General features: G+C 38.8%; 1 protein-coding gene across 3 annotated transcripts in view; it reads left to right on the top strand.

The window, feature by feature from the left end:
- Nucleotides 1-19,056, top strand: part of LOC136864446 (glycylpeptide N-tetradecanoyltransferase 2) — a 298,318-nt gene that overhangs the window by 66,802 nt on the left and 212,460 nt on the right. For all 3 annotated transcript variants that reach the window (XR_010859313.2, XM_067141451.2, XM_067141450.2), the window contains one exon: nt 12,379-12,532. Coding sequence is in view for 2 of the 3 variants with exons in the window: in XM_067141451.2 (XP_066997552.1) it covers nt 12,379-12,532 (154 nt within the window). In the remaining variant the exon portion in view is untranslated. The remainder of the gene's footprint in view (nt 1-12,378; nt 12,533-19,056) is intronic.

Below are 19,056 nucleotides of genomic sequence, written 5' to 3'. Positions count from 1 at the left end.
AAACTATCTTTACATCGGTCTGTTTTTAGACCAACTTCCCTCTACGGGAGGGAAAGCTGGGTGGACTCAGGATATTTTATTAGTAAGTTAGAAGTAACAGACATGAAAGTAGCGAGAAAGATTGCTGATACAAATGGGTGGGAACAATGGCAGGAGGGTACGCAGAATGAGGATATAAGGCTAAGTTAGGAACAAACTCAATGGATGAAGCTGTACGCATAAACAGGCTTCGGGGGTGGGGTCATGTGAGGCGAATGGAGGAAGATAGGTTACCTAAGAGAATAATGGACTCTGTTATGGAGGGTAAGAGAATTAGAGGGAGACCAAGACGACGATGGTTAGACTTGGTTTCTAATGATTTAAAGATAACAGGTATAGAACTAAATGAGGCCACAGTACTAGATGCAAATAGAGGATTGTGGTGACGTTTAGTAAATTCAGAGAAGCTTGCAGACTAAGGCATAGCAGTCTATAATGATGTATGTTTCACATAACAAAAGCAGAAACGGAAATACCAAGAGATAATGTCAGTGTCATAGATTCCTAAACTTGCAGTGTAGTCGAGACGATATCTAATGGTACCGTACTTAACAAAGTGATTGAAGGGTTGTTTAACATTCCTTTTGCCACCAGTATTTGAGTTAACCCTCAAACACACACACTGGGGTGTAATTCACCACAGGAGATTAAATTTATGTTCACAAAGGTTCATTATAGCAGTTGATATAAAAATATTAAGTGATCATCAATTATTTTGACAGAAGAGGACCAATAACCTTGATCGTAGGCCCCTTAAAAAATAAAAATCCTTGTATCAGAAACAACACACGAACACAATTGTGACTAATTTAAAATCATTTAGCTAGTTTAGTTTCAGAACATTGTTTCAAACTAAAACTAAAAAGTATTTTACGCTCACTAGTCAAGTGGCACGTATCCAAACGAGAACACTGATAGAATGATATTTCTATGCGCAGATGAGGAGGAGAGCAGTGTCCAGGTCTTTAGAACTGACAGGCTCTATCCATGGCACTGGTGTATTCTTTGACACACTGTTGCAAGAAATGCATATATTTGGAAATTTATTTATAAAAGTACATTTAATTGTGTGAGCATTTCTTTATAAATGTGGTACCTAGGGAAGTATGTATCAACATTATCACCATCATCATTCTTTGTGTAACTATCTGATTTGCTTTTTTAATTATCAGGTGAAAGAATCCTGATGATCATTCTGCACTGCAAACAATTGGAGTGAATGGTGCATAATGCTGATATCCACTGCTATTTAGGTAGCAGTATGACACAACATAATGTTCTAAAAACATTCACCCACTACTGATAATGGCCATGATTGTCTCAAAGATATCAAATGGAGTGGATCCCACCCTGCCTTCTTGCGGTTCATCACAGTTCTCACAAGGTGGGGTTACACTGTGTTTTCTTTCTCTTTTCTTTCATCTTGTTGAGTGCAGTCTCATTTAACCTTACAGTAATTCAGTATTTGTAATAAATGGAACACTATCATCCTTTCTGGAAAGAGCCTTGTTGATTTAGTGTAAAAGGGATCCTTCCATTTCTGTTGGATGGAATGAACTGAAATTCTTTGGACAAACAATAGTTCTAACACTGCAAATCACAGACTAATGTATCTGAAATATAGTTGCCCTTTAGAGGTAACGTGTTCATTCTCCTTGCTTGATAGAGGCTGTTAGTAGATGCTTAATTATCCATGAATTATACCGACCTTGAATCCATCAAAGATGCTATAATCTGCAGGTGGTGAAAACAAAAATGGTCAAGAAAACTGTCACAATAGACAAAGTTGAAGAAATGATCAAGGCAGCTTCATGTTTAGGTTTGGAATTATGAGACAACATAGAAAAGCATTGGGATTGTAGGAAGAATATGGTAATATCTTTACTGATACATGAGATTTGTGATATAGTCCCCTCAGTATAAATTTGGGAATTTTTGTGCAGAAAGGTATTGAGAAGAAAACTATCAAAATGCAAGTGGTCAAAACAGGGTAGTTTGAAATTGAAACCGAACTGAAACAAGGAAGTGTACTGTAACCTTTACTGTCTTTATTCATGAAGGATGATATAAAGAGTGCAGAAAAAGTTGCATACTGAGGTACAATTATTAGCACAATGTCATTGACAAATGATATTGGAATTTAAGCAAAGAATGAAAGAGAAATCTGAGGAATACCTAGTAATTGGGAAAACAGAACAATAGTAAATGAGAACGAATGTTGAGCAAGTCATAGTGATGATCAAGTGAGAGAAAAGAAACAGAATTGAGAACTAAGATCTTGCAAAGTAGAGAACTTCAATTACTTACAAAGTGAATTATTGGAAGTCTGGATATACCAGGCACAGGATCCAACGTGGGAGTGTTTTATGGTACAAAGTAGAGACTCTACTATGAAACAGCAACATATCAATGGCTGCTAAACAAACGGTATATTAAAGAACAATGTTATAACAAACTACGAAATCACAAATGAAAAAAAGAACAAGATAGACTCAGATTTTGATGGATGGACTTGGTGAAGAACAACACTAGACTTCAGGACCTGAAGTACAACAAGGATGGATGAGGAGCGTTGATGAGATAAAGTAATATTTTCTACAATCTGGCTTCATCTAGATAAGAGGAAATGACTGTGGCGATGAGTTACGTTCAATCTCTTGTTCAAGCTACAGTGGTCGACCAGCACATCTGATTTTGTGATTAGGATCAATCCTGAGTTCATTTATTTAGTTTTCATTTTTCATCTATACATTGTGATGGAGAGGAACAAACAAGTGTCAAATCAAGTTGTGTTCAGAGTATGTATATATGCATGCATGCTCATACACACATACATGAGGGTCGTTTCGTATATTACGTCTTCTAACAAAGCAGCGATGTAAATCCACTATCCTGTATGCGTTTGAAGGTCACCCGAATGTGCTTCTCAGAGTGAGCACCAAATTGAATCCAGATGCTGGAGCTAATGATAAGGGACAAGCAGAAGATAAGTAAATTGAAATTATTGTTTTATTAAGAAAAAAATTAACACAAATTGTGTGTATCTTTAAGTCCTGTAGCAAAATTTAGAATACTTTTCACACAGAAATAATCAGATGTGTGGATAATTCCTGCACAGTCCAACATCCATCTTCTGTTGAGCACTTATTGACAATAGTCATGGGCTCCTCTGTGTGAGTGGACGTAGGACATTTCAACAATTGCTACATATCTACATTTGAAGGTCCCAGCACTTTTGATATGACAAAGCTTCTCGTAGCTCTGCATGACACTGACCTGAATATCTACCATGGAAAAAAACTATTTTCACATATAACCATTGTTCAACTTACATCTGTCATGGAGCACAGTCAGTAGCACTAACTTCTCTGTGCCTTGTGAACAATCCACCAGTGCCTACACACATCATCTGTCAGTGATGTACAGTAGAGTGTGGCTCAGGTTTTCAGATGTATATTCTCGACTTACCGTACTATGCTCCAACATGTTCAGAAGATAAAACAAGGTTTGTGAAATGACCTCTGTAGACTTGGTTTATTAGAGTGTAGGTAACTTATGAATTACAATATCTGTAGAAATAGAAAGTTACTTAAAACAGAAATTGGGAAAACAATGTGATAATTAGGAAAAGGTGGTAGTTAATGTACTTTGACAAGAAAGCTCCATATTCTGACTGATTTGGGATAAAGTGGGAGGTTTGTGATCTCTGCTGTAAGATTAAGAATATGCACTTTTAATTCAATTTTAGGAGTTAATATTGGTGCATTTAAAGAACATCTCATTCTTATTTTGCTGACTGGCCTGTATTGAAATTACAATTCTTCAAACTTCTAATAATTAATTTCTGAACACACCACACTTTGTGGAGTAATTTTCAATCTTTTTTTTTGGATAGTATTTCATACTTTAATGTTTTCTTTTTGCGAGAAATGTGCTAAAGTTGTTTGATCTAATGTTTGTAGAAAACCGGTTCAAGTAAAATGCTTTACTAGAGCAGTTTTCCCTGTAAGGAAAAGGATTCCATTTTATTATAGGAGCTTAACCAACAAATCATAAACTCAGAAAAGATGTTGCGTTATGGTTGGAGTGAAGAAAATACCTCCAGAAGCACATTCAATAACAATGTGCCTATTGCTAATCATTGTTTTTGCTCCAGCTCTTCATAAATAATCCCCATTTAAGTGTTCTTTATCAGTATATTGTGCTGTAAAGTGGTTATGAGGTAACCAGATTATCATATCACAGCTTCATTATAGTTCAGAAGGTATAACTTTGGGAATTTCCCACCACTACAATGGTTTGAATACAAGGCATTGCCTTGAAGCCATCAGTCATTTGAAGACAGCACGTAGGATCAGCAGCTGTGATTCGGACATTTGATTCATGAGATTTCTGGCAATTTTCAGATACCACGATCAACAATGAATGATATAGTTGTGAAATGAGAATGCAAAGGAGTTATAAAACCCCCACCATGATGGGAGAAGCCAAAACACTTAACAGATAGGTACCACTGATGCCTTCAAAATGTGATAAGTGAAACCAGTAAACTTGGATGAAATTTTAACCAGTTGGCATCTGGAAATGATCCCAGTACTTGTACCATTCAGTGGGAGTGTGTACACTTGGATTCCTTGTGCCCATGTGGTGAGGTATGGCACATAAACCAAGAATCACTAAACTGAAAGCTTGCCTCTGGTTACTGTGATACAAAACATGTCACCTGTGGATGCTAGAACAATGGAAGAGTATCATGTGGAATGATGAATCATCCTACATGTTGTGACAGTCCACTGGATATGTATGGAACTGGTGAATCTTACTTACTGGGGTGCATTGTTCGCCCTGAAATTTAGCGGAGGAGGTATTATGGTGTGGGCTTTTTTTCTTTTTCATGGATCATTCTTGGTCCACTAGTTTTAGTTTCTCATTCAATGAATGCTGAAGCCTATCAGGCAGTATTGGACTGTTTTATGCTACCCATCTGCGACATTAATTTGGAACAGGCCCTTTTCATTTTCAACATAACACTTGCATGCATTCATGAAGCAAAAGCCATAACAAAGTGGTCAGTTGAACTGTAAATGAATGAAATAGTAAGGCCAGCCCAAAACTGTCATCTAAACTCAATTGGGCATCTCTTAGAGTGAGTTACAGCACCAGTTCGCAGCCAGACCAGACAGTCCCAAAATGGGTACAGTACTGTTTGCCATGCTGCAGGAGGAATGGAAGAAAATACCTGCAGACATCTACCGAAACTTGGTAAATCTTCCTAGAAAGGTAGAGGCTGGGCTAGTGGTGAGGAGTGGACCTCTATCATAGTGACACCATAGCAGCTCCAGTTAAGCCAGTACCGATGGGTGTCTGGTAGAAAGGGATAGTTTGAAAGACTAGTAGAGGAAGGACTATCATGTTCTAAATGTAATCTAACAAGACTTACTATATCATAGATATTGTTTTACATAAGGCTACATAGACTTGTATATAAAGTAGTACAAACTAGTTCCAGATTTGTTCATTAGACTGACTGGGACATCTTTAGCCAATTTTATTTTGCCCCATTTTATTTCAAACCATATACACAGTTTAACCACATTATTATGACCACCTGCTGCCCTTATCAGCCTGGACAGCAGCTAGACATGTTGGCAGTGACTCAGCCAAGTGCTGATAGTTTCCACGGGTACCTGGAGCCATGCTGCAGCATGTCCCACAACTGTTGAAGGGTGCATGGCAAAAGACAGTGAACACAGCGATCAAAGTGATCTCACAGACGTTCAATTGGATTGAGATCATTCCTGTTAGGCGACAGGGAAGAATTTTGAAGTCCTGATCGTGCTCTTCCAGCCACGTGCAGACACTTCTAGCCATGTGGCAAGATGCATTATCGTGCTGAATGATCCCATCTTCCCGAGGATATAGGGTGGATGTGATCGTGGATGGATTCATAACCAAATCGATCAAGACTGCCTTCCACACACATGATGGGACCTAGAGAATACCACGAGAATATTCCACAGACCATAGCACTGTCCCCATCCTCTTTTGTTCGTCCAGCATTGGTTGCAAGGTGTTGATTCTCCTAAGTTTCTCGCTGGTCACGTTGGCATCCATCCGTTCTATGCAGCTGAAAATGTAACTCATCGGAGAAGGCAGCCAATCAGCAGCAGTCCTGTCACGATACTGTCGAGCAAATTTCAGTTGTTTTCATCAATGCACCTGGGTTAGCATGGGTGCAGTCACCCTCCATGTACTGCAGAGCCCCATTCGCAGAAGGATTTGCTGAACTGTGCCATTGCACTGTAACCTGCAAGTTGGCCATCACGCACTGTTCTCATCGACGTTCACCTCAGCTCATGGAGCTCTGCAGTTTCCACGACAGTTATTCCCAACGGTATACTGTAATTTGTCCACTCATTATACGCCTTTACCACAGGCAAATGAACAGTTTACAAATGTAACTCTTATTACAATGTAACTCTTTCCGAAATGCTGCCCCTCCTGGACAGAAAGCCGATGATCATCCTTTTTTGCAACTAGATCACATAGCTTCCCTTACCCTTGACAGCAGGAAGTGCAATATGTACAGCCAGTCTATTGGTCGCATTATACACCCAAATCACCAGCACATGTTGCATACGTTACGGGACTACGCGCCGCTGCAGATGGCACTTTTAGCAGGCGGTTATAATCATGTGGTTCGACTGTGCATGCATAATGCCAAATTTTTATCCATGACTGATCAGATACTACTGAATTGCTCACAGACTTACCAGGTGTATGCATATGTTTTTGTTGGTTTTTGCGATAAAGAAAACTTGTAGTTTTTAAGGGAAATTAATTTTTTGTTTATTCAAAATATTGGCTATCGGCTTCTACACACTTTGCCCATCTTTCAGGTAAGTTATGAATACCATGCCAGAAAAACTGCTTGTCTTTTGCGGCAAACCATTCATCGAGCCATTTTCCAGCTTTCTCAAAATTGCTGAAGTGCTGCTCTGCGAGTGCGTGCCCCAGTGATGCGAAGAGGTGATAGATGGCACCAGGTCGGGGAAGTACGGCGGGTGCGGAAGGATGTCCCGTCAAGTAATTACAAGGTGTCTTTGACTGCTTTTGCTGTGTGAGATGACGCATTGTCGTGTAACAAAATCAATTTGCCATGTCTTCTGGTCCATTCCGGTCATCTTTTGATCAATATGTGATTTAAATTAATCATCTGTTGGCGATAGCTTTGTGCATTAGCGGTTTCGCCTGCAATTGCTCGTCTTCGCACATTTGTGGTCTACCAGAGCGCCTACTGTCTTTTACATTGAAATCACCACGTTTAAATTGTCGAAACGATGTCTCGCATGTTCTAATCGATGGAGTGTGTTCACCATATGTTTCTACCAGCAAACAATTACTTTCCACAGCCTTTTTCTTTTGATTATATAAGAAAAGCAATGCGTGCCGCAAATGTTCTTTTTCAGGCACAAACCTCGACATGATCACTGAACGATACAACACAGACGCTAGTGTTTGGTGGACTCATTTTGTGTGTGTTCGTAGGTTAATGTCAGACAAACAAACTGACGTATGTGTTAAATTCATATGCTGCGTACTGTTCGCTGACGCCATCTCTTAGTGAAACCAGAGAAGACTTATGCATACACCTGGTAAAGGTGTCATTTACCATGTTTTCTAACTCACAGAACTTAAATGATACTGATTTTTGCATATCACATAACAGTATTGAGATACTGCTATTGCACTTGCAGTATAACGGAAATGGTTGCGCTTGCAGGGGTGAGTGTGGTGCTATTGTGTGTCAAACTGGGTAACATTATCTTTCTTCCTTGTGGCTTTATTCCTCTTATGGGCTCTTTATCCCTTAGGAATTTTCAGATATACAGATGTTGCCGGGATTCCATTGTCTGCATATTATGAAGCAGTGTCCTGAAATACCTAATTCTGTGCAGATCGTTTTATGTTGTAAGTAAACAGTTATACTGTGTGTAAATCATTGTGATAATGGAGTGGTGTTTTATATCGTGCCTTGTAGTATAATTAAGATATTAGGTTAAACAATCTGCCATCTGATATATCATAGAATTTTTTGTGATTTTGCAGTGTCTCACCACTGTAAGCTTTCCCCAATAATCTTATTTTGCTTTATGTCCTACAAACTACTTTTACGGTTTTGGAGTAGTGATGGGCAGTCTGAGATGAGGTCACGGGATTTCTCGAGACTAGCGCAGGCATTATTTCTCGCGAGAAATTTCGAAAAATATCGACAGCATTGTCTCCACAATTTGCGGCGAGTTGCGTGTCATAGGCCTGCAGGTACTCGGAGCTGAATGTTGTTTGTTCCGAATATGCGAATAGTCAACCACGGCCCTTCTCATTTTCGTAAATACGTGTCAACAAGCGACTAGGGCGTTCATTTATACCGAGGTCTATTTTGACGAAGTATAACATAATTATAAAGGATACGCATTCGGGCATTGTATGCACTGGTAGGTACACGAATGAGTGGTTTAAGTACAGAACCTGACGGCTACTGTAGTTACACGTACCTGGATACTAGAGGCGTGCATTATTCATTCAAACTCGAGACGAGGCAAGATGCGCCTTGCTGCATATGCAACCACCATTACGCATGAGTGGAATGTGCAATCTAAATTGCTATAGAGTATTCGCGTCATAATTAGGTAGGCCTAGGTACTTCGATATATGACGGTGCAATGTGAACTGTGTCGAATTGTACGCGACAACTTGAAGACGATGTCCGAAACGCAACGTAAGTCGTGGATGTCGGTTATTTTTAAGAGATGTCACATAGCACAGCCCACTGTGTTGCTTATTCAAAAGAAGTAAATACATCGGCAGAAATACTTCTGGGATGATCCGGTACTTACAAACGCATAATATCAATGAAGAGGAATCACAGAACACCTCCGGCCCGGTCTGAATCACAATAAACTACCCTGCCGACAACGATTGTGAGGCATCCAGGCAGGATTACATCCTAATAACAATTATTAACAAATTATACGGGTTATTCAGCTAAGAAGTCCACCTGACATAACTCGTGAACAGTTTAGGATACCGTACTGGCATTCCGTATTCACTTTAGTTAATGGTAAGGAGCTCATAGTTCAACATGCAGTGCTTTCATAGGATATTGACAGAATTTATCGTCACACACGTTTCTATGTGAGAACTGCTGATGATAACTATCAAGCTTACACTCGTAGTTACTGGGACGTCACACAGCTTGCAGCACACGAGAATCGGTCTCGAGAGCGTTGCCCATCACCCCTGTTACACGTTCCACTCACGTGTAATGGGGGGTGCGTATGTAGCAAAGCACATCTTCCCCGTCTCAGGTTCGAATAATGCACGCCTCTAGTATCCAAGTAGGTGTACATCCTGTCTACAGTTATTCACAAATTATGCATTGTTATTCACCTAAGATGTCCACCCCAAATAAGTCGTGAACAATTTAAGATACTGACATTCTGTTTCCACTTTAGTTAATGGTATTAAGGGGTTCGTAGTTGAACATGCAGTACTTTTCCAGGCTTTTGACAAAATGTATTGGGTCACAGGTTTTCATAAGAGAACGTTATTTCACGCAATAACTACCAATGATATACTTGCTTGCGCTACAGGAGGATCGGTCTCGGAATTCTCGCGAGAGTCTCGAGATCTGCGATGTCAGTCTCGAGAGTCTCGAGCAAGAGCGTTGCCCATCACTATTTTGGAGACTCTGAGGTGCCAGAATTTAGTCCTGCAGGAGTTCTATTGCATGCCAGTAAATCTGCCAACACCAGGCAGATGTATTTGAGCACCTTCAAATACCTCTGGACTGAGCTAGGATCGAACTTGGCAAGTTGGGGTTGGAAGGCCAGCGCCTCAACCAGCTGAGCCACTCAGCTTGGCAGCATTCCCCATATTTATTCTGTATTTATGTAGAGAGTAGACACATAGCATGATATCCCATTGCAGAATTGCAGTCATATCTACTTTAGGCCTAATTTGTTTTTGTCATTGGTCTTAATTTTTCCCCTTTTTTTTTTTTTTTTTTTACCTTGTGCCTTTCTTCGTCCGTTACTTCATCTTTCGAAGTGACGGATCCCTTCTTTCTTCTTTTCTCTCTCTCCTTATCCCCTGTGGGTGGGGGACACAGACAAATAATACACCCATGGTATCCCTTCCTGTCGTGAGAGGCGACTAAAAGGGGCGACCAAGGGATGGTTGAATTAGAACCATGAAACCACTTTTGATTCGTACCATTACGCGGGGAACACCTTGGGTTGCCTGTACTTGCGAGTTGTACCACTATATTCGGTACGAAATGGGTTTGTGATTAGTAGCAGCCTGGCCGGGGGGTTTCCAGTACCCGCGCGTCGTACCCATGTGAGCAACACCGCGGGTCTGGGCGTTGTCTGTGAGTTGTACCCCTATATGAGCGACACCGTGAGTTTGCGTTGCCTGTGATTAGTATCCACTATGTGATGAAAACCACGGGGCCCGTGGGACCAGCACCCGTGACTAGTACACCTAGGTGAGGAAACTCATCGGTTTGAGTTTGCTCTGAGTGGCGCCATTGTGTGAGAAACACCATAGGTCTGCGTTACCTGTACGAAGTATAATACTTGTGAGTAGTACCATCTTGTGTGGAACACCGTGAGTTTTGCCACTTTTGATTAGTACCCCAACATGACAAATACTATGGTTCTGCTTTACTCGCGACATGTACCATTCTGTGGGGCCTTAGACATGGATTTTGCACCCTTTTAGACATGAAGCATCATTGTGCTTTATTGGTCAGTAATTCAATTATTTACGATCTTTTTTTTTAAAGTCTGATCCACTGTTTTTTGTTGCCTTTTTTTGTTGGGTTCATGTCCATCCATTCATTCTTCATGACATTTTTAATTTTATTTTGGTCAGTGGATGAATTTCAACTTTGTTATTTCATTTCGTACCATTAGGGGCCGATGACCTCGATGTTAGGCCCCTTTAAACAACAAGCATCATCATCATCAATCTAGGACCTTCTAGCTAACGTGATGTGTAGGCTGTAATCATCGCCAGAGGTGGTAACACCTGATACTACGGCAAGATAAGTGTCATCAAGAAATCTTCAGTGGTATGTTCATAAGTTTGCTCAGTGTAATGCACTGTTAATTTAGGGTAATTACATTTTCATAAATTACAACATCCAAGAATTTTTGGCTAAACTTCAAAAAAAGAACTGCAATAATCAGTATGAAGTATGGAAAGGACTGGTTAAATTCATTTTATAATATGTTGTAGGAATGAAGAAAAAGGAAGGCTTATAATAAATACGTACAGTTTTTTAAATCTTAAATTAAAGTGATCCACTTTTTTTATGCCAGTGTATTTTATTGTACCATTTATGATTCAGGAACATTCCTCTACAAATGTAGAGTATACAAGACTGTTTTATTTAATGATATGTAGACTTCAGTTTAATAAGAAATATGTACATACCTAGATGTTCAATAAATTTCCAATTTCTTTGCAGTCGTTTAAGAAAAGGCTAGGAAAACAACAGATAGGGAATCTGCCACCTGGGCGACTGCCCTAAATGCAGATCAGTAGTGATTGATTGATTCTGATTGAGTTCATTACCATTTTTGATTTGTTACTTGATCCATGTCCAGCTCCATGGCTAACATGCTGGTCTTTGGTTCAAGGAGTCCCAGATTCAGTTCCTGGCCAGGTCAGGGATTTTAACCTTCATTGATTATTTCCTATGGCTTGGAGACTGGGTGTTTATGCTGTTTTTAACATGAGATTTCATCCTAGGTATGGTCTAATTCCTACAGACAGACAGATCTCCCAACTCAAAAGACCTGCACCAAACCTCTCTAGAGACAACCTATCATCATCGTCGTCATCATCATCATCATCATCATCATCATCATCATCATCTTAAAGCTCCCTAGATACTACTCTCAGATTTTTGGTATTTATCTATAATTACATAGCCTCTGGGGATCCAACCTGCCTCTGTGCTGCTGACTTAACACACTTAAAAGATATAGAAATATCTTCCTGGTGTTATCAAGAAACAACTGCTTTTCTTATTGCTGAAATAATGGTATTAAATGCTATTGACATATTATATATAAGAAGCATATGATGAAGCTAGAAATCTTCCAGAAAATTAGATAAACAATATATTGTCCATTATTGCTTCAAAACTTTAAAAATTTTCAGCATTTTTTTTTCTCCACAAAATGCATATAAAATTACCATCTTGTGACTAAAATATGGTTATAGAATCTTTTATTTATGTAGTTACATGTTTCTCATTCTCAACAGTGCTAAGAAGCGAAACCGGCGAAAGAAATCAGGACATAATATCAATGTGCCTGCAACTCATGGAGTGGTTGATGGACCTGGCAGTGCTGGTGAAAAGGTATTGGACAGTGTTCTTGAAGAGGAAATTCAAGCAGGATACAACATATCTTTACAGGTGAGTGCCTTGTTTTGCTACTAATGGTGTTGAATGCTATTGACATACCATAAGAACTATGAAGCTATAAATTTTCTAGAGAATTAGGTAAACAATACATTGGCTATTATTGCTTCAAAACTTTACAACTTTTCAGCACTTTTCATCCCAAAAAAGTGAAAGGATATTTATAATGTTATACTATCCTGTAAACCTGCTCAACAAAAAAGGATACATCGCCTTGTAAGCAAGGTCTTAATTTTACAGAATTAATAGTGGACCTTATATCTTCTAGTACTTCTTGTATAAGTATCTGTTATAATAACCTCATCTGAATATACAAGGATTTTTCTTTATCCCAAGAAATAGAATGGAAGTTCTTTTGTAAATTACATAAAATGTTTGTTAATATTGGTTATAAAAGGGACGCATGTTGAAAATCTGGTTCAGTAGGAGTTGATGTTAACAAACATTCTTGGTTTGAAATAGTTATAGGTGTTTTAAATTTATTGTTCGGTTGTCATGGATCGATAAAGATATTGACTTCCATAGGGAACCTGGTGAAAAGGTATCGGACAGTGTTCTTGAAGAGGAAATTCAAGCTGGATACAACATATCGCCTATATTTGTATTATGTCATGGATCGGCCGTGCGGTTAGGGGAGCGCAGCTGTGAGCTTGCATCCAGGAGATAGTGGGTTCGAACCCCACTGTCAGCAGCCTTAAAGATGGTTTTCCGTGGTTTTGGCAGGACGTAGTGTTTACAGTGCACTATGTCTTCTGGTATGGACTAGAGCAATATTGTTACTTTCATTGATCTGTCTCAGCTTTATCCTTGGCTTTGACAAGATGAAAGTGACTGAGGTATGAGTCATGCCATTCCTTATGCAGCCAGTCCCTGCTATGAATGGTGTGAAAATGTTGCTCATAGAGTCAGTTGGTGCATGCATTTCAGTGGGCTTGGCAGACTGATATGTAATAGCAACTTCTGGCTCTGTGAGGAAAGCAACGGGAAACTACCTCACTCCTCATTTCCCTAGTATGCCTCTTCAGTGATGCCCAGGCCATTTATGACAGCTGATGGCGGAGCTGTTGAGGATCCAACCAGCCATCGGGCTGAGGACTAAATATACAACACCATTTCGCACGCACCAGACAAATACTGAGGCTGTACCTTAATTAAGGCCACGACCACTTCTTTCCCACTCCTAGATTCTTGCTATTCCTATCTCTGTGTCGGTGCGAAAAAAAAACAAATTGTAAATACAGTCTAAGCCATTCATAACTCAGAAGGGACCACTAATTAATGGTCGTTATATGCGACAGTCGCACAATCTGGCCTTTTTTTCTTTATAACTAAAAATGTCCTATCTGCATGTTTTAGGCTGCACAAACGCGCACACACACACACGCACACATGGTTGATTAACAGAATAAAGTTAAAACTTCAGAAAACATAAGTGAAATAAGCACTGTATTTGCAATACAGTATTTGTGGAGTGGGACTGACAGGAATTTTTTCTTCTAATGTTTATACAATATGTACAGCAATAGTATTTTAATATAAAATAAAAAGTGAGGAAGGAAGTAGCAACAATGTAAATTAATCAATAATGTTGCGGCCGGGCTGAGTGGCTCAGACGGTTAAGGCACTGGCCTTCTGACCCCAACTTGGCAGGTTCAATCCTGGCTCAGTCCGGTGGTATTTGAAGGTGCTCAAATACGTCAGCCTCGTGTCGGTAGATTTACTGGTACGTAAAAGAACTCCTGTGGGACTAAATTCCGGCACGTCGGCGTATCCGAAAACCGTAAAAGAGTAGTTAGTGGGACGTAAAACAAGATTATGATTATTATTATTATTATTATTATTATTATTATTATTATTATTATGATTATTATTATTATGATTATTATTAACGTCGCACACGGTCTTCGCTAATAAATGAGATGTTCTCTCTCTGTCCTACCAAATTGTAGAAATCATAGAGTGTGATACACCCTATTTCTTCGGGATTCTGACGTTTGTTTTCCCATTCTCTAATCGCTATATTATGTGTGATTTCTTTTTCTTCCTATAAAAGGGATGCATGTTGAAAATCTGGCTTCAGTAGGAGTTGATGTTAACAAAGTTTCTTGGCTTAAAATGGTTATAGGTGTTTTAGCTTTGTTGTTCAGTTGTGTTCCTTTCTTTTGTGGCATCTTCACAGCAATGCTTGCTTGCTTTGACTATTTAACAGACACTGATTTGAAATCTACAGTCAACTGAAAACAAGACTTAGAAAATACAGTAATCTTTACATTGTTGTTAGCAATCCCCAAATACTTAACAAACAAAAATAAACATCGGACGCTATAGTCGATAAATTTCTCTGAAAAAGTGATAAAATGCATTGTTTTATCCAATATCAATCAATCAATCAATCAATCAATCGCTACTGATCTGCATTTAAAGCAGTCGCCCAGGTGGCAGATTCCGTATGTGTTGTTTTACTAGCCTTTGTTAAATGATTGCAAAGAAATTGGAAATTTATTGAACATCTCACGTGGTAAGTTGTTCCAATCCCTAACTCCCTTTCCTATAAACGAATATTTGCCCCAGTTTGTCCTCTTGAATTCCAACTTTATCTTCATATTGCGATCTTTCCTACTTTTAAAGACACCACTCAGACTTATTCGTCTACTGATGTCCTCCCACGCCATCTCTCCACTGACAGCTTGGAACATACCACTTAGTCGAGCAGCTCCTCCTTTCTCCCAAGTCTTCCCAGCCCAAACTTTGCAACATTTTTGTAACACTACTTTTTTGTCGGAAATCGCCCAGAACAAATCGAGCTGCTTTTCTTTGGATTTTTTCCAGTTCCTGAATCAAGTAATCCTGGTGAGGGTCCCATCCACTGGAACCATACTCTAGTTGGGGTCTCACCAGAGATAAATATGCTCTCTTCTTTACATCCTTACTACAACCCCTAAATACCCTCATTACCATGTGCAGAGATCTGTACCCTTTATTTACAATCATATTTATGTTATTACCCCAATGAAGATATTTCCTTATTAACACCTAGGTATTTACAATGATCCCCAAAAGGAACTTTCACCCCATCAACACAGTAATTAAAACTGAGAGGACTTTTCATATTTGTGAAACTCACAACCTGACTTTTATCCTCGTTTATCATCATACCATTGCCTACTGTACATCTCACAACATTGAGGTCATTTTGCAGTTGCTCAGTAACTTATTTATTACTCTGTACAGAATAACATCATCTGCAAAAAGCCTTATCTCTGATTTCACTTCTTTACACATGTCATTGATATATATAAGAAAACATAAAGGTCCAATAATACTGCCTTGAGGAATTCCCCTCTTAATTATTACAGGGACAGATAAAGCTTCACCTACTCTAATTCTCTGAGTTCTATTTTATAGAAACAGAGCCACCTATTCAGTCATTCTTTTGTCAAGTCCAATTGCACTCATTTTTGCCCATGATCTACCTTATCATATGCCTTAGACAGGTCAATCGCCGATACAGTCCAATTGACCTCCTGAATCTAAGATATCTGCTATATCTTGCTGGAATCCTACAAGTTGGGCTTCAGTGGAATAACCTTTCCTAAACCCAAACTGCCTGCTATCAAACCAGTTATTAATTTTGCAAACATGTCTTATATAATCAGAAAGAATGCTTTCCCAAAGCTTACATGCAATGCATGTCAAACTGACTGGCCTATAATTTTCAGCTTTTTGTCTATCACCCTTTCCTTTATATACAGGGGCTACTATAGCAACTCTCCATTCATTTAGTAAAGTTCCTTCATGCAAACAATAATCAAACAAGTACTTCAGAGCAGATGTTAATGTATATACATAATTGTAAAACTTCACAACATAGGATAGCATGCTCTGTATATGTTTTTATACTGTAAAAATATTTCACGTAATTACCAAAAAACCTTGCAATTTTTCCTTGGCTGATGATGGCACAGGAGGTGCCGAAACTGGTACCATAATGATAATAATAAATATGTGATATTTTAATTAAGTCACTATGTTAATATATTGAACAGGTGGAAACCTTCTATCCTTAATCAACATTGTTAAAAAGCAATGTCGCAATAAACGGTTTCAACTGTAGTTGTCGTGTTTCCTTTATTGACCAGCACAAGATGGCAGGGTGGTATTGAAGTATGGTGGAAATGTTGGTGTAAAGTAAATTTATGGTATAAAAATAAGCTTTTGATAGATAAATTGATTTAAATAGGAAAGAAACCTAAGAAGATTGAGTGCTAGATGTTAAATTAAAGTAGGTGGACCACTTTATATACTTAAGATGCTCATTGATGCAGGATAACAGTTTAGTAAACTAAATCCTATGCATGTATGGAAAAGCCAATGCTGTAATTTGCAGTTGTGATTGCGTACAGCACAGAGAGAGACAGATACACGTCCACTGTTGCAACCATTACAGTGGCCAGAGGTGGACAAGTAGCGAATGGAATATGACTGATTAATGCTAGCCATTCTTACTGTTGAAATGCATTCGTTGGTACACAAATCACCACAATTATTAACCTGGTAATATTCTTAATGTGAAATAACATAATAATGGCAGCAACATTATATCAGGATATGATTCATAACTTAATAATTAATAGACAATCAAAATAATATACCCTAGCCTGAATAAAATTGTATAGCAATACAAACATCACATCACGCAAGTGGCTGCAGTACAGTGACAACACCAAATACACATTAAAAACTGTGTGATAATTGCTTACTTGGGAAGGTTATCACACACTCTCGGTGTGGTGTCGGATTCATGGGATTCGGTCTCATAATCTTGAAGATTGATGATAAAGGGTTCTATTAGGCTTCGGGCACAGTGCAGGAGGCGAGCGGAGCGTTGTCGCTGTCAAAATTTGAAGGGTGGGCAAGGAGGGAGCGTTGGTGTGGACGTCTTGCGAGAGTCAGTAAGCGGCGCGGCGCAGCGCATTCCCTGTACGTGGTGATTAGATAATGGCAGTTTCAAAGTTTTCCCTTTTGTCTTTGCTTTTAGAAAATTCTTATCTAAAAAGAAGAGCTCGAAGTAGGATCAGGAGAGAATTTGGTGTTCATCCAATTAATAAACAATGTGAAATGTATGGAGAATTTCATCATACATGGGGAACTAAGGAGATTTCCTGATAGATTTTTTGAATGTATGTCTATTCAAACGTTTGATTTCTTACTAAACAAACTTACGGCACAACTACAGAAGCAAGTCACCAACTTCCAGAGACCCATCAGTCCTGCAGAAAGACTAATCTAAGGCTATTTTTGAATTAAATGCACAGGTTCTTGCATTCTATAAGTAATGGTGCAATTGTATATATAAATTAAATTGATTAGTTCTATGTCTCTGTAAATTTTTGTGGAAGAAATTGTCTCATTCATTCAAAATACATCCAAGAACTGTGTCCTACATGGCAAGGAAAAGTAAATAAGAAGTTAGATTCTACTTAAAATTAACTTTTCAATATTAGAAAAAAATGAAAGTTACAGGGTTTCAATGTGTTTCACTTGCTTCGTGTCTTTTTACTGCATTTAAACCTTCAAGCAAGAGTGTACTTTGCATAGTTAATTTTTCCACCGCGCTTAAATTCTTCATATGCGGCAGAAGAGTTATTAAGAAACAGTTATCGGGATCACTGAAATCCTGTCTCTGCCTTTGTTCTTCTAATAATATTTCCATCTATTTTTCATCGAGTTCCATCATCTTCTCATTGAATGGATTGATTTTACGCTTCCGGGCTCTTGGTTTTGGCCTTGTGGTATCAGAGGACACATTTGTCTATTGTGATACCTCCTCACCATCACTGCCAATAGTATGTTCACTTTTCCCCACATAAGAGGTGCTTGATGGCGATAGCATCTCTTGTAGGTAGAGTTCTATGGGGAAGAACGATGTCCTTTACAAACATCATGGCGTTGAAAAACACCCAAGATGATTTTACAGTTTTTGCTTCGGAACTGCTGTATGTCTTTGGAGGCTTCTGGAGTTCCTTCTGAAACTTGTCTTTCAAGTTCCCCCACTTGTTTTTTGCCACGTCTCCTGAAGTAGAACACAGTAATATATATTCAATAACGACTGTATGTGGTAATTAATATAATCTTATATTAGCCCTAATGGCTTAAAATTTAAAAAAAACTTAAAGTAAATTTCTAACACTATTCTTATTTTCTAAGTTTCTAGCGACAGGGTATCGTTTCGGTTACTGGCATTTTCCTTCAGGGTAGGAAAATCTACGAGTTCTGTAATAGTGAAAGAAACCTGTGAGGTCATCTGGAGTGAACTGGTTGAAGAATTCATAACACAACCAACTGAAGAAAAACTAAACAAAGTGACCACTGACTACTGTGAACGCTGGGGGTTCCCTAATTGCTTCGGTACAATCGACAGAAAGCACTGTCAGATAAAGTGCCCTCCTAATTCCGGCTCCAGTTATTTCAGTTACATCAAATACTTCTCCGTAGTACTACAAGATGTTGCTGACGCA

Source organism: Anabrus simplex, chromosome 2, assembly GCF_040414725.1.
Source record: "Anabrus simplex isolate iqAnaSimp1 chromosome 2, ASM4041472v1, whole genome shotgun sequence".
Classification (NCBI taxonomy): Eukaryota; Metazoa; Arthropoda; class Insecta; order Orthoptera; family Tettigoniidae; genus Anabrus; species Anabrus simplex.
Note: the sequence above shows the minus strand (reverse complement) of the source record. Positions and strands in the feature narration are given on the sequence as shown.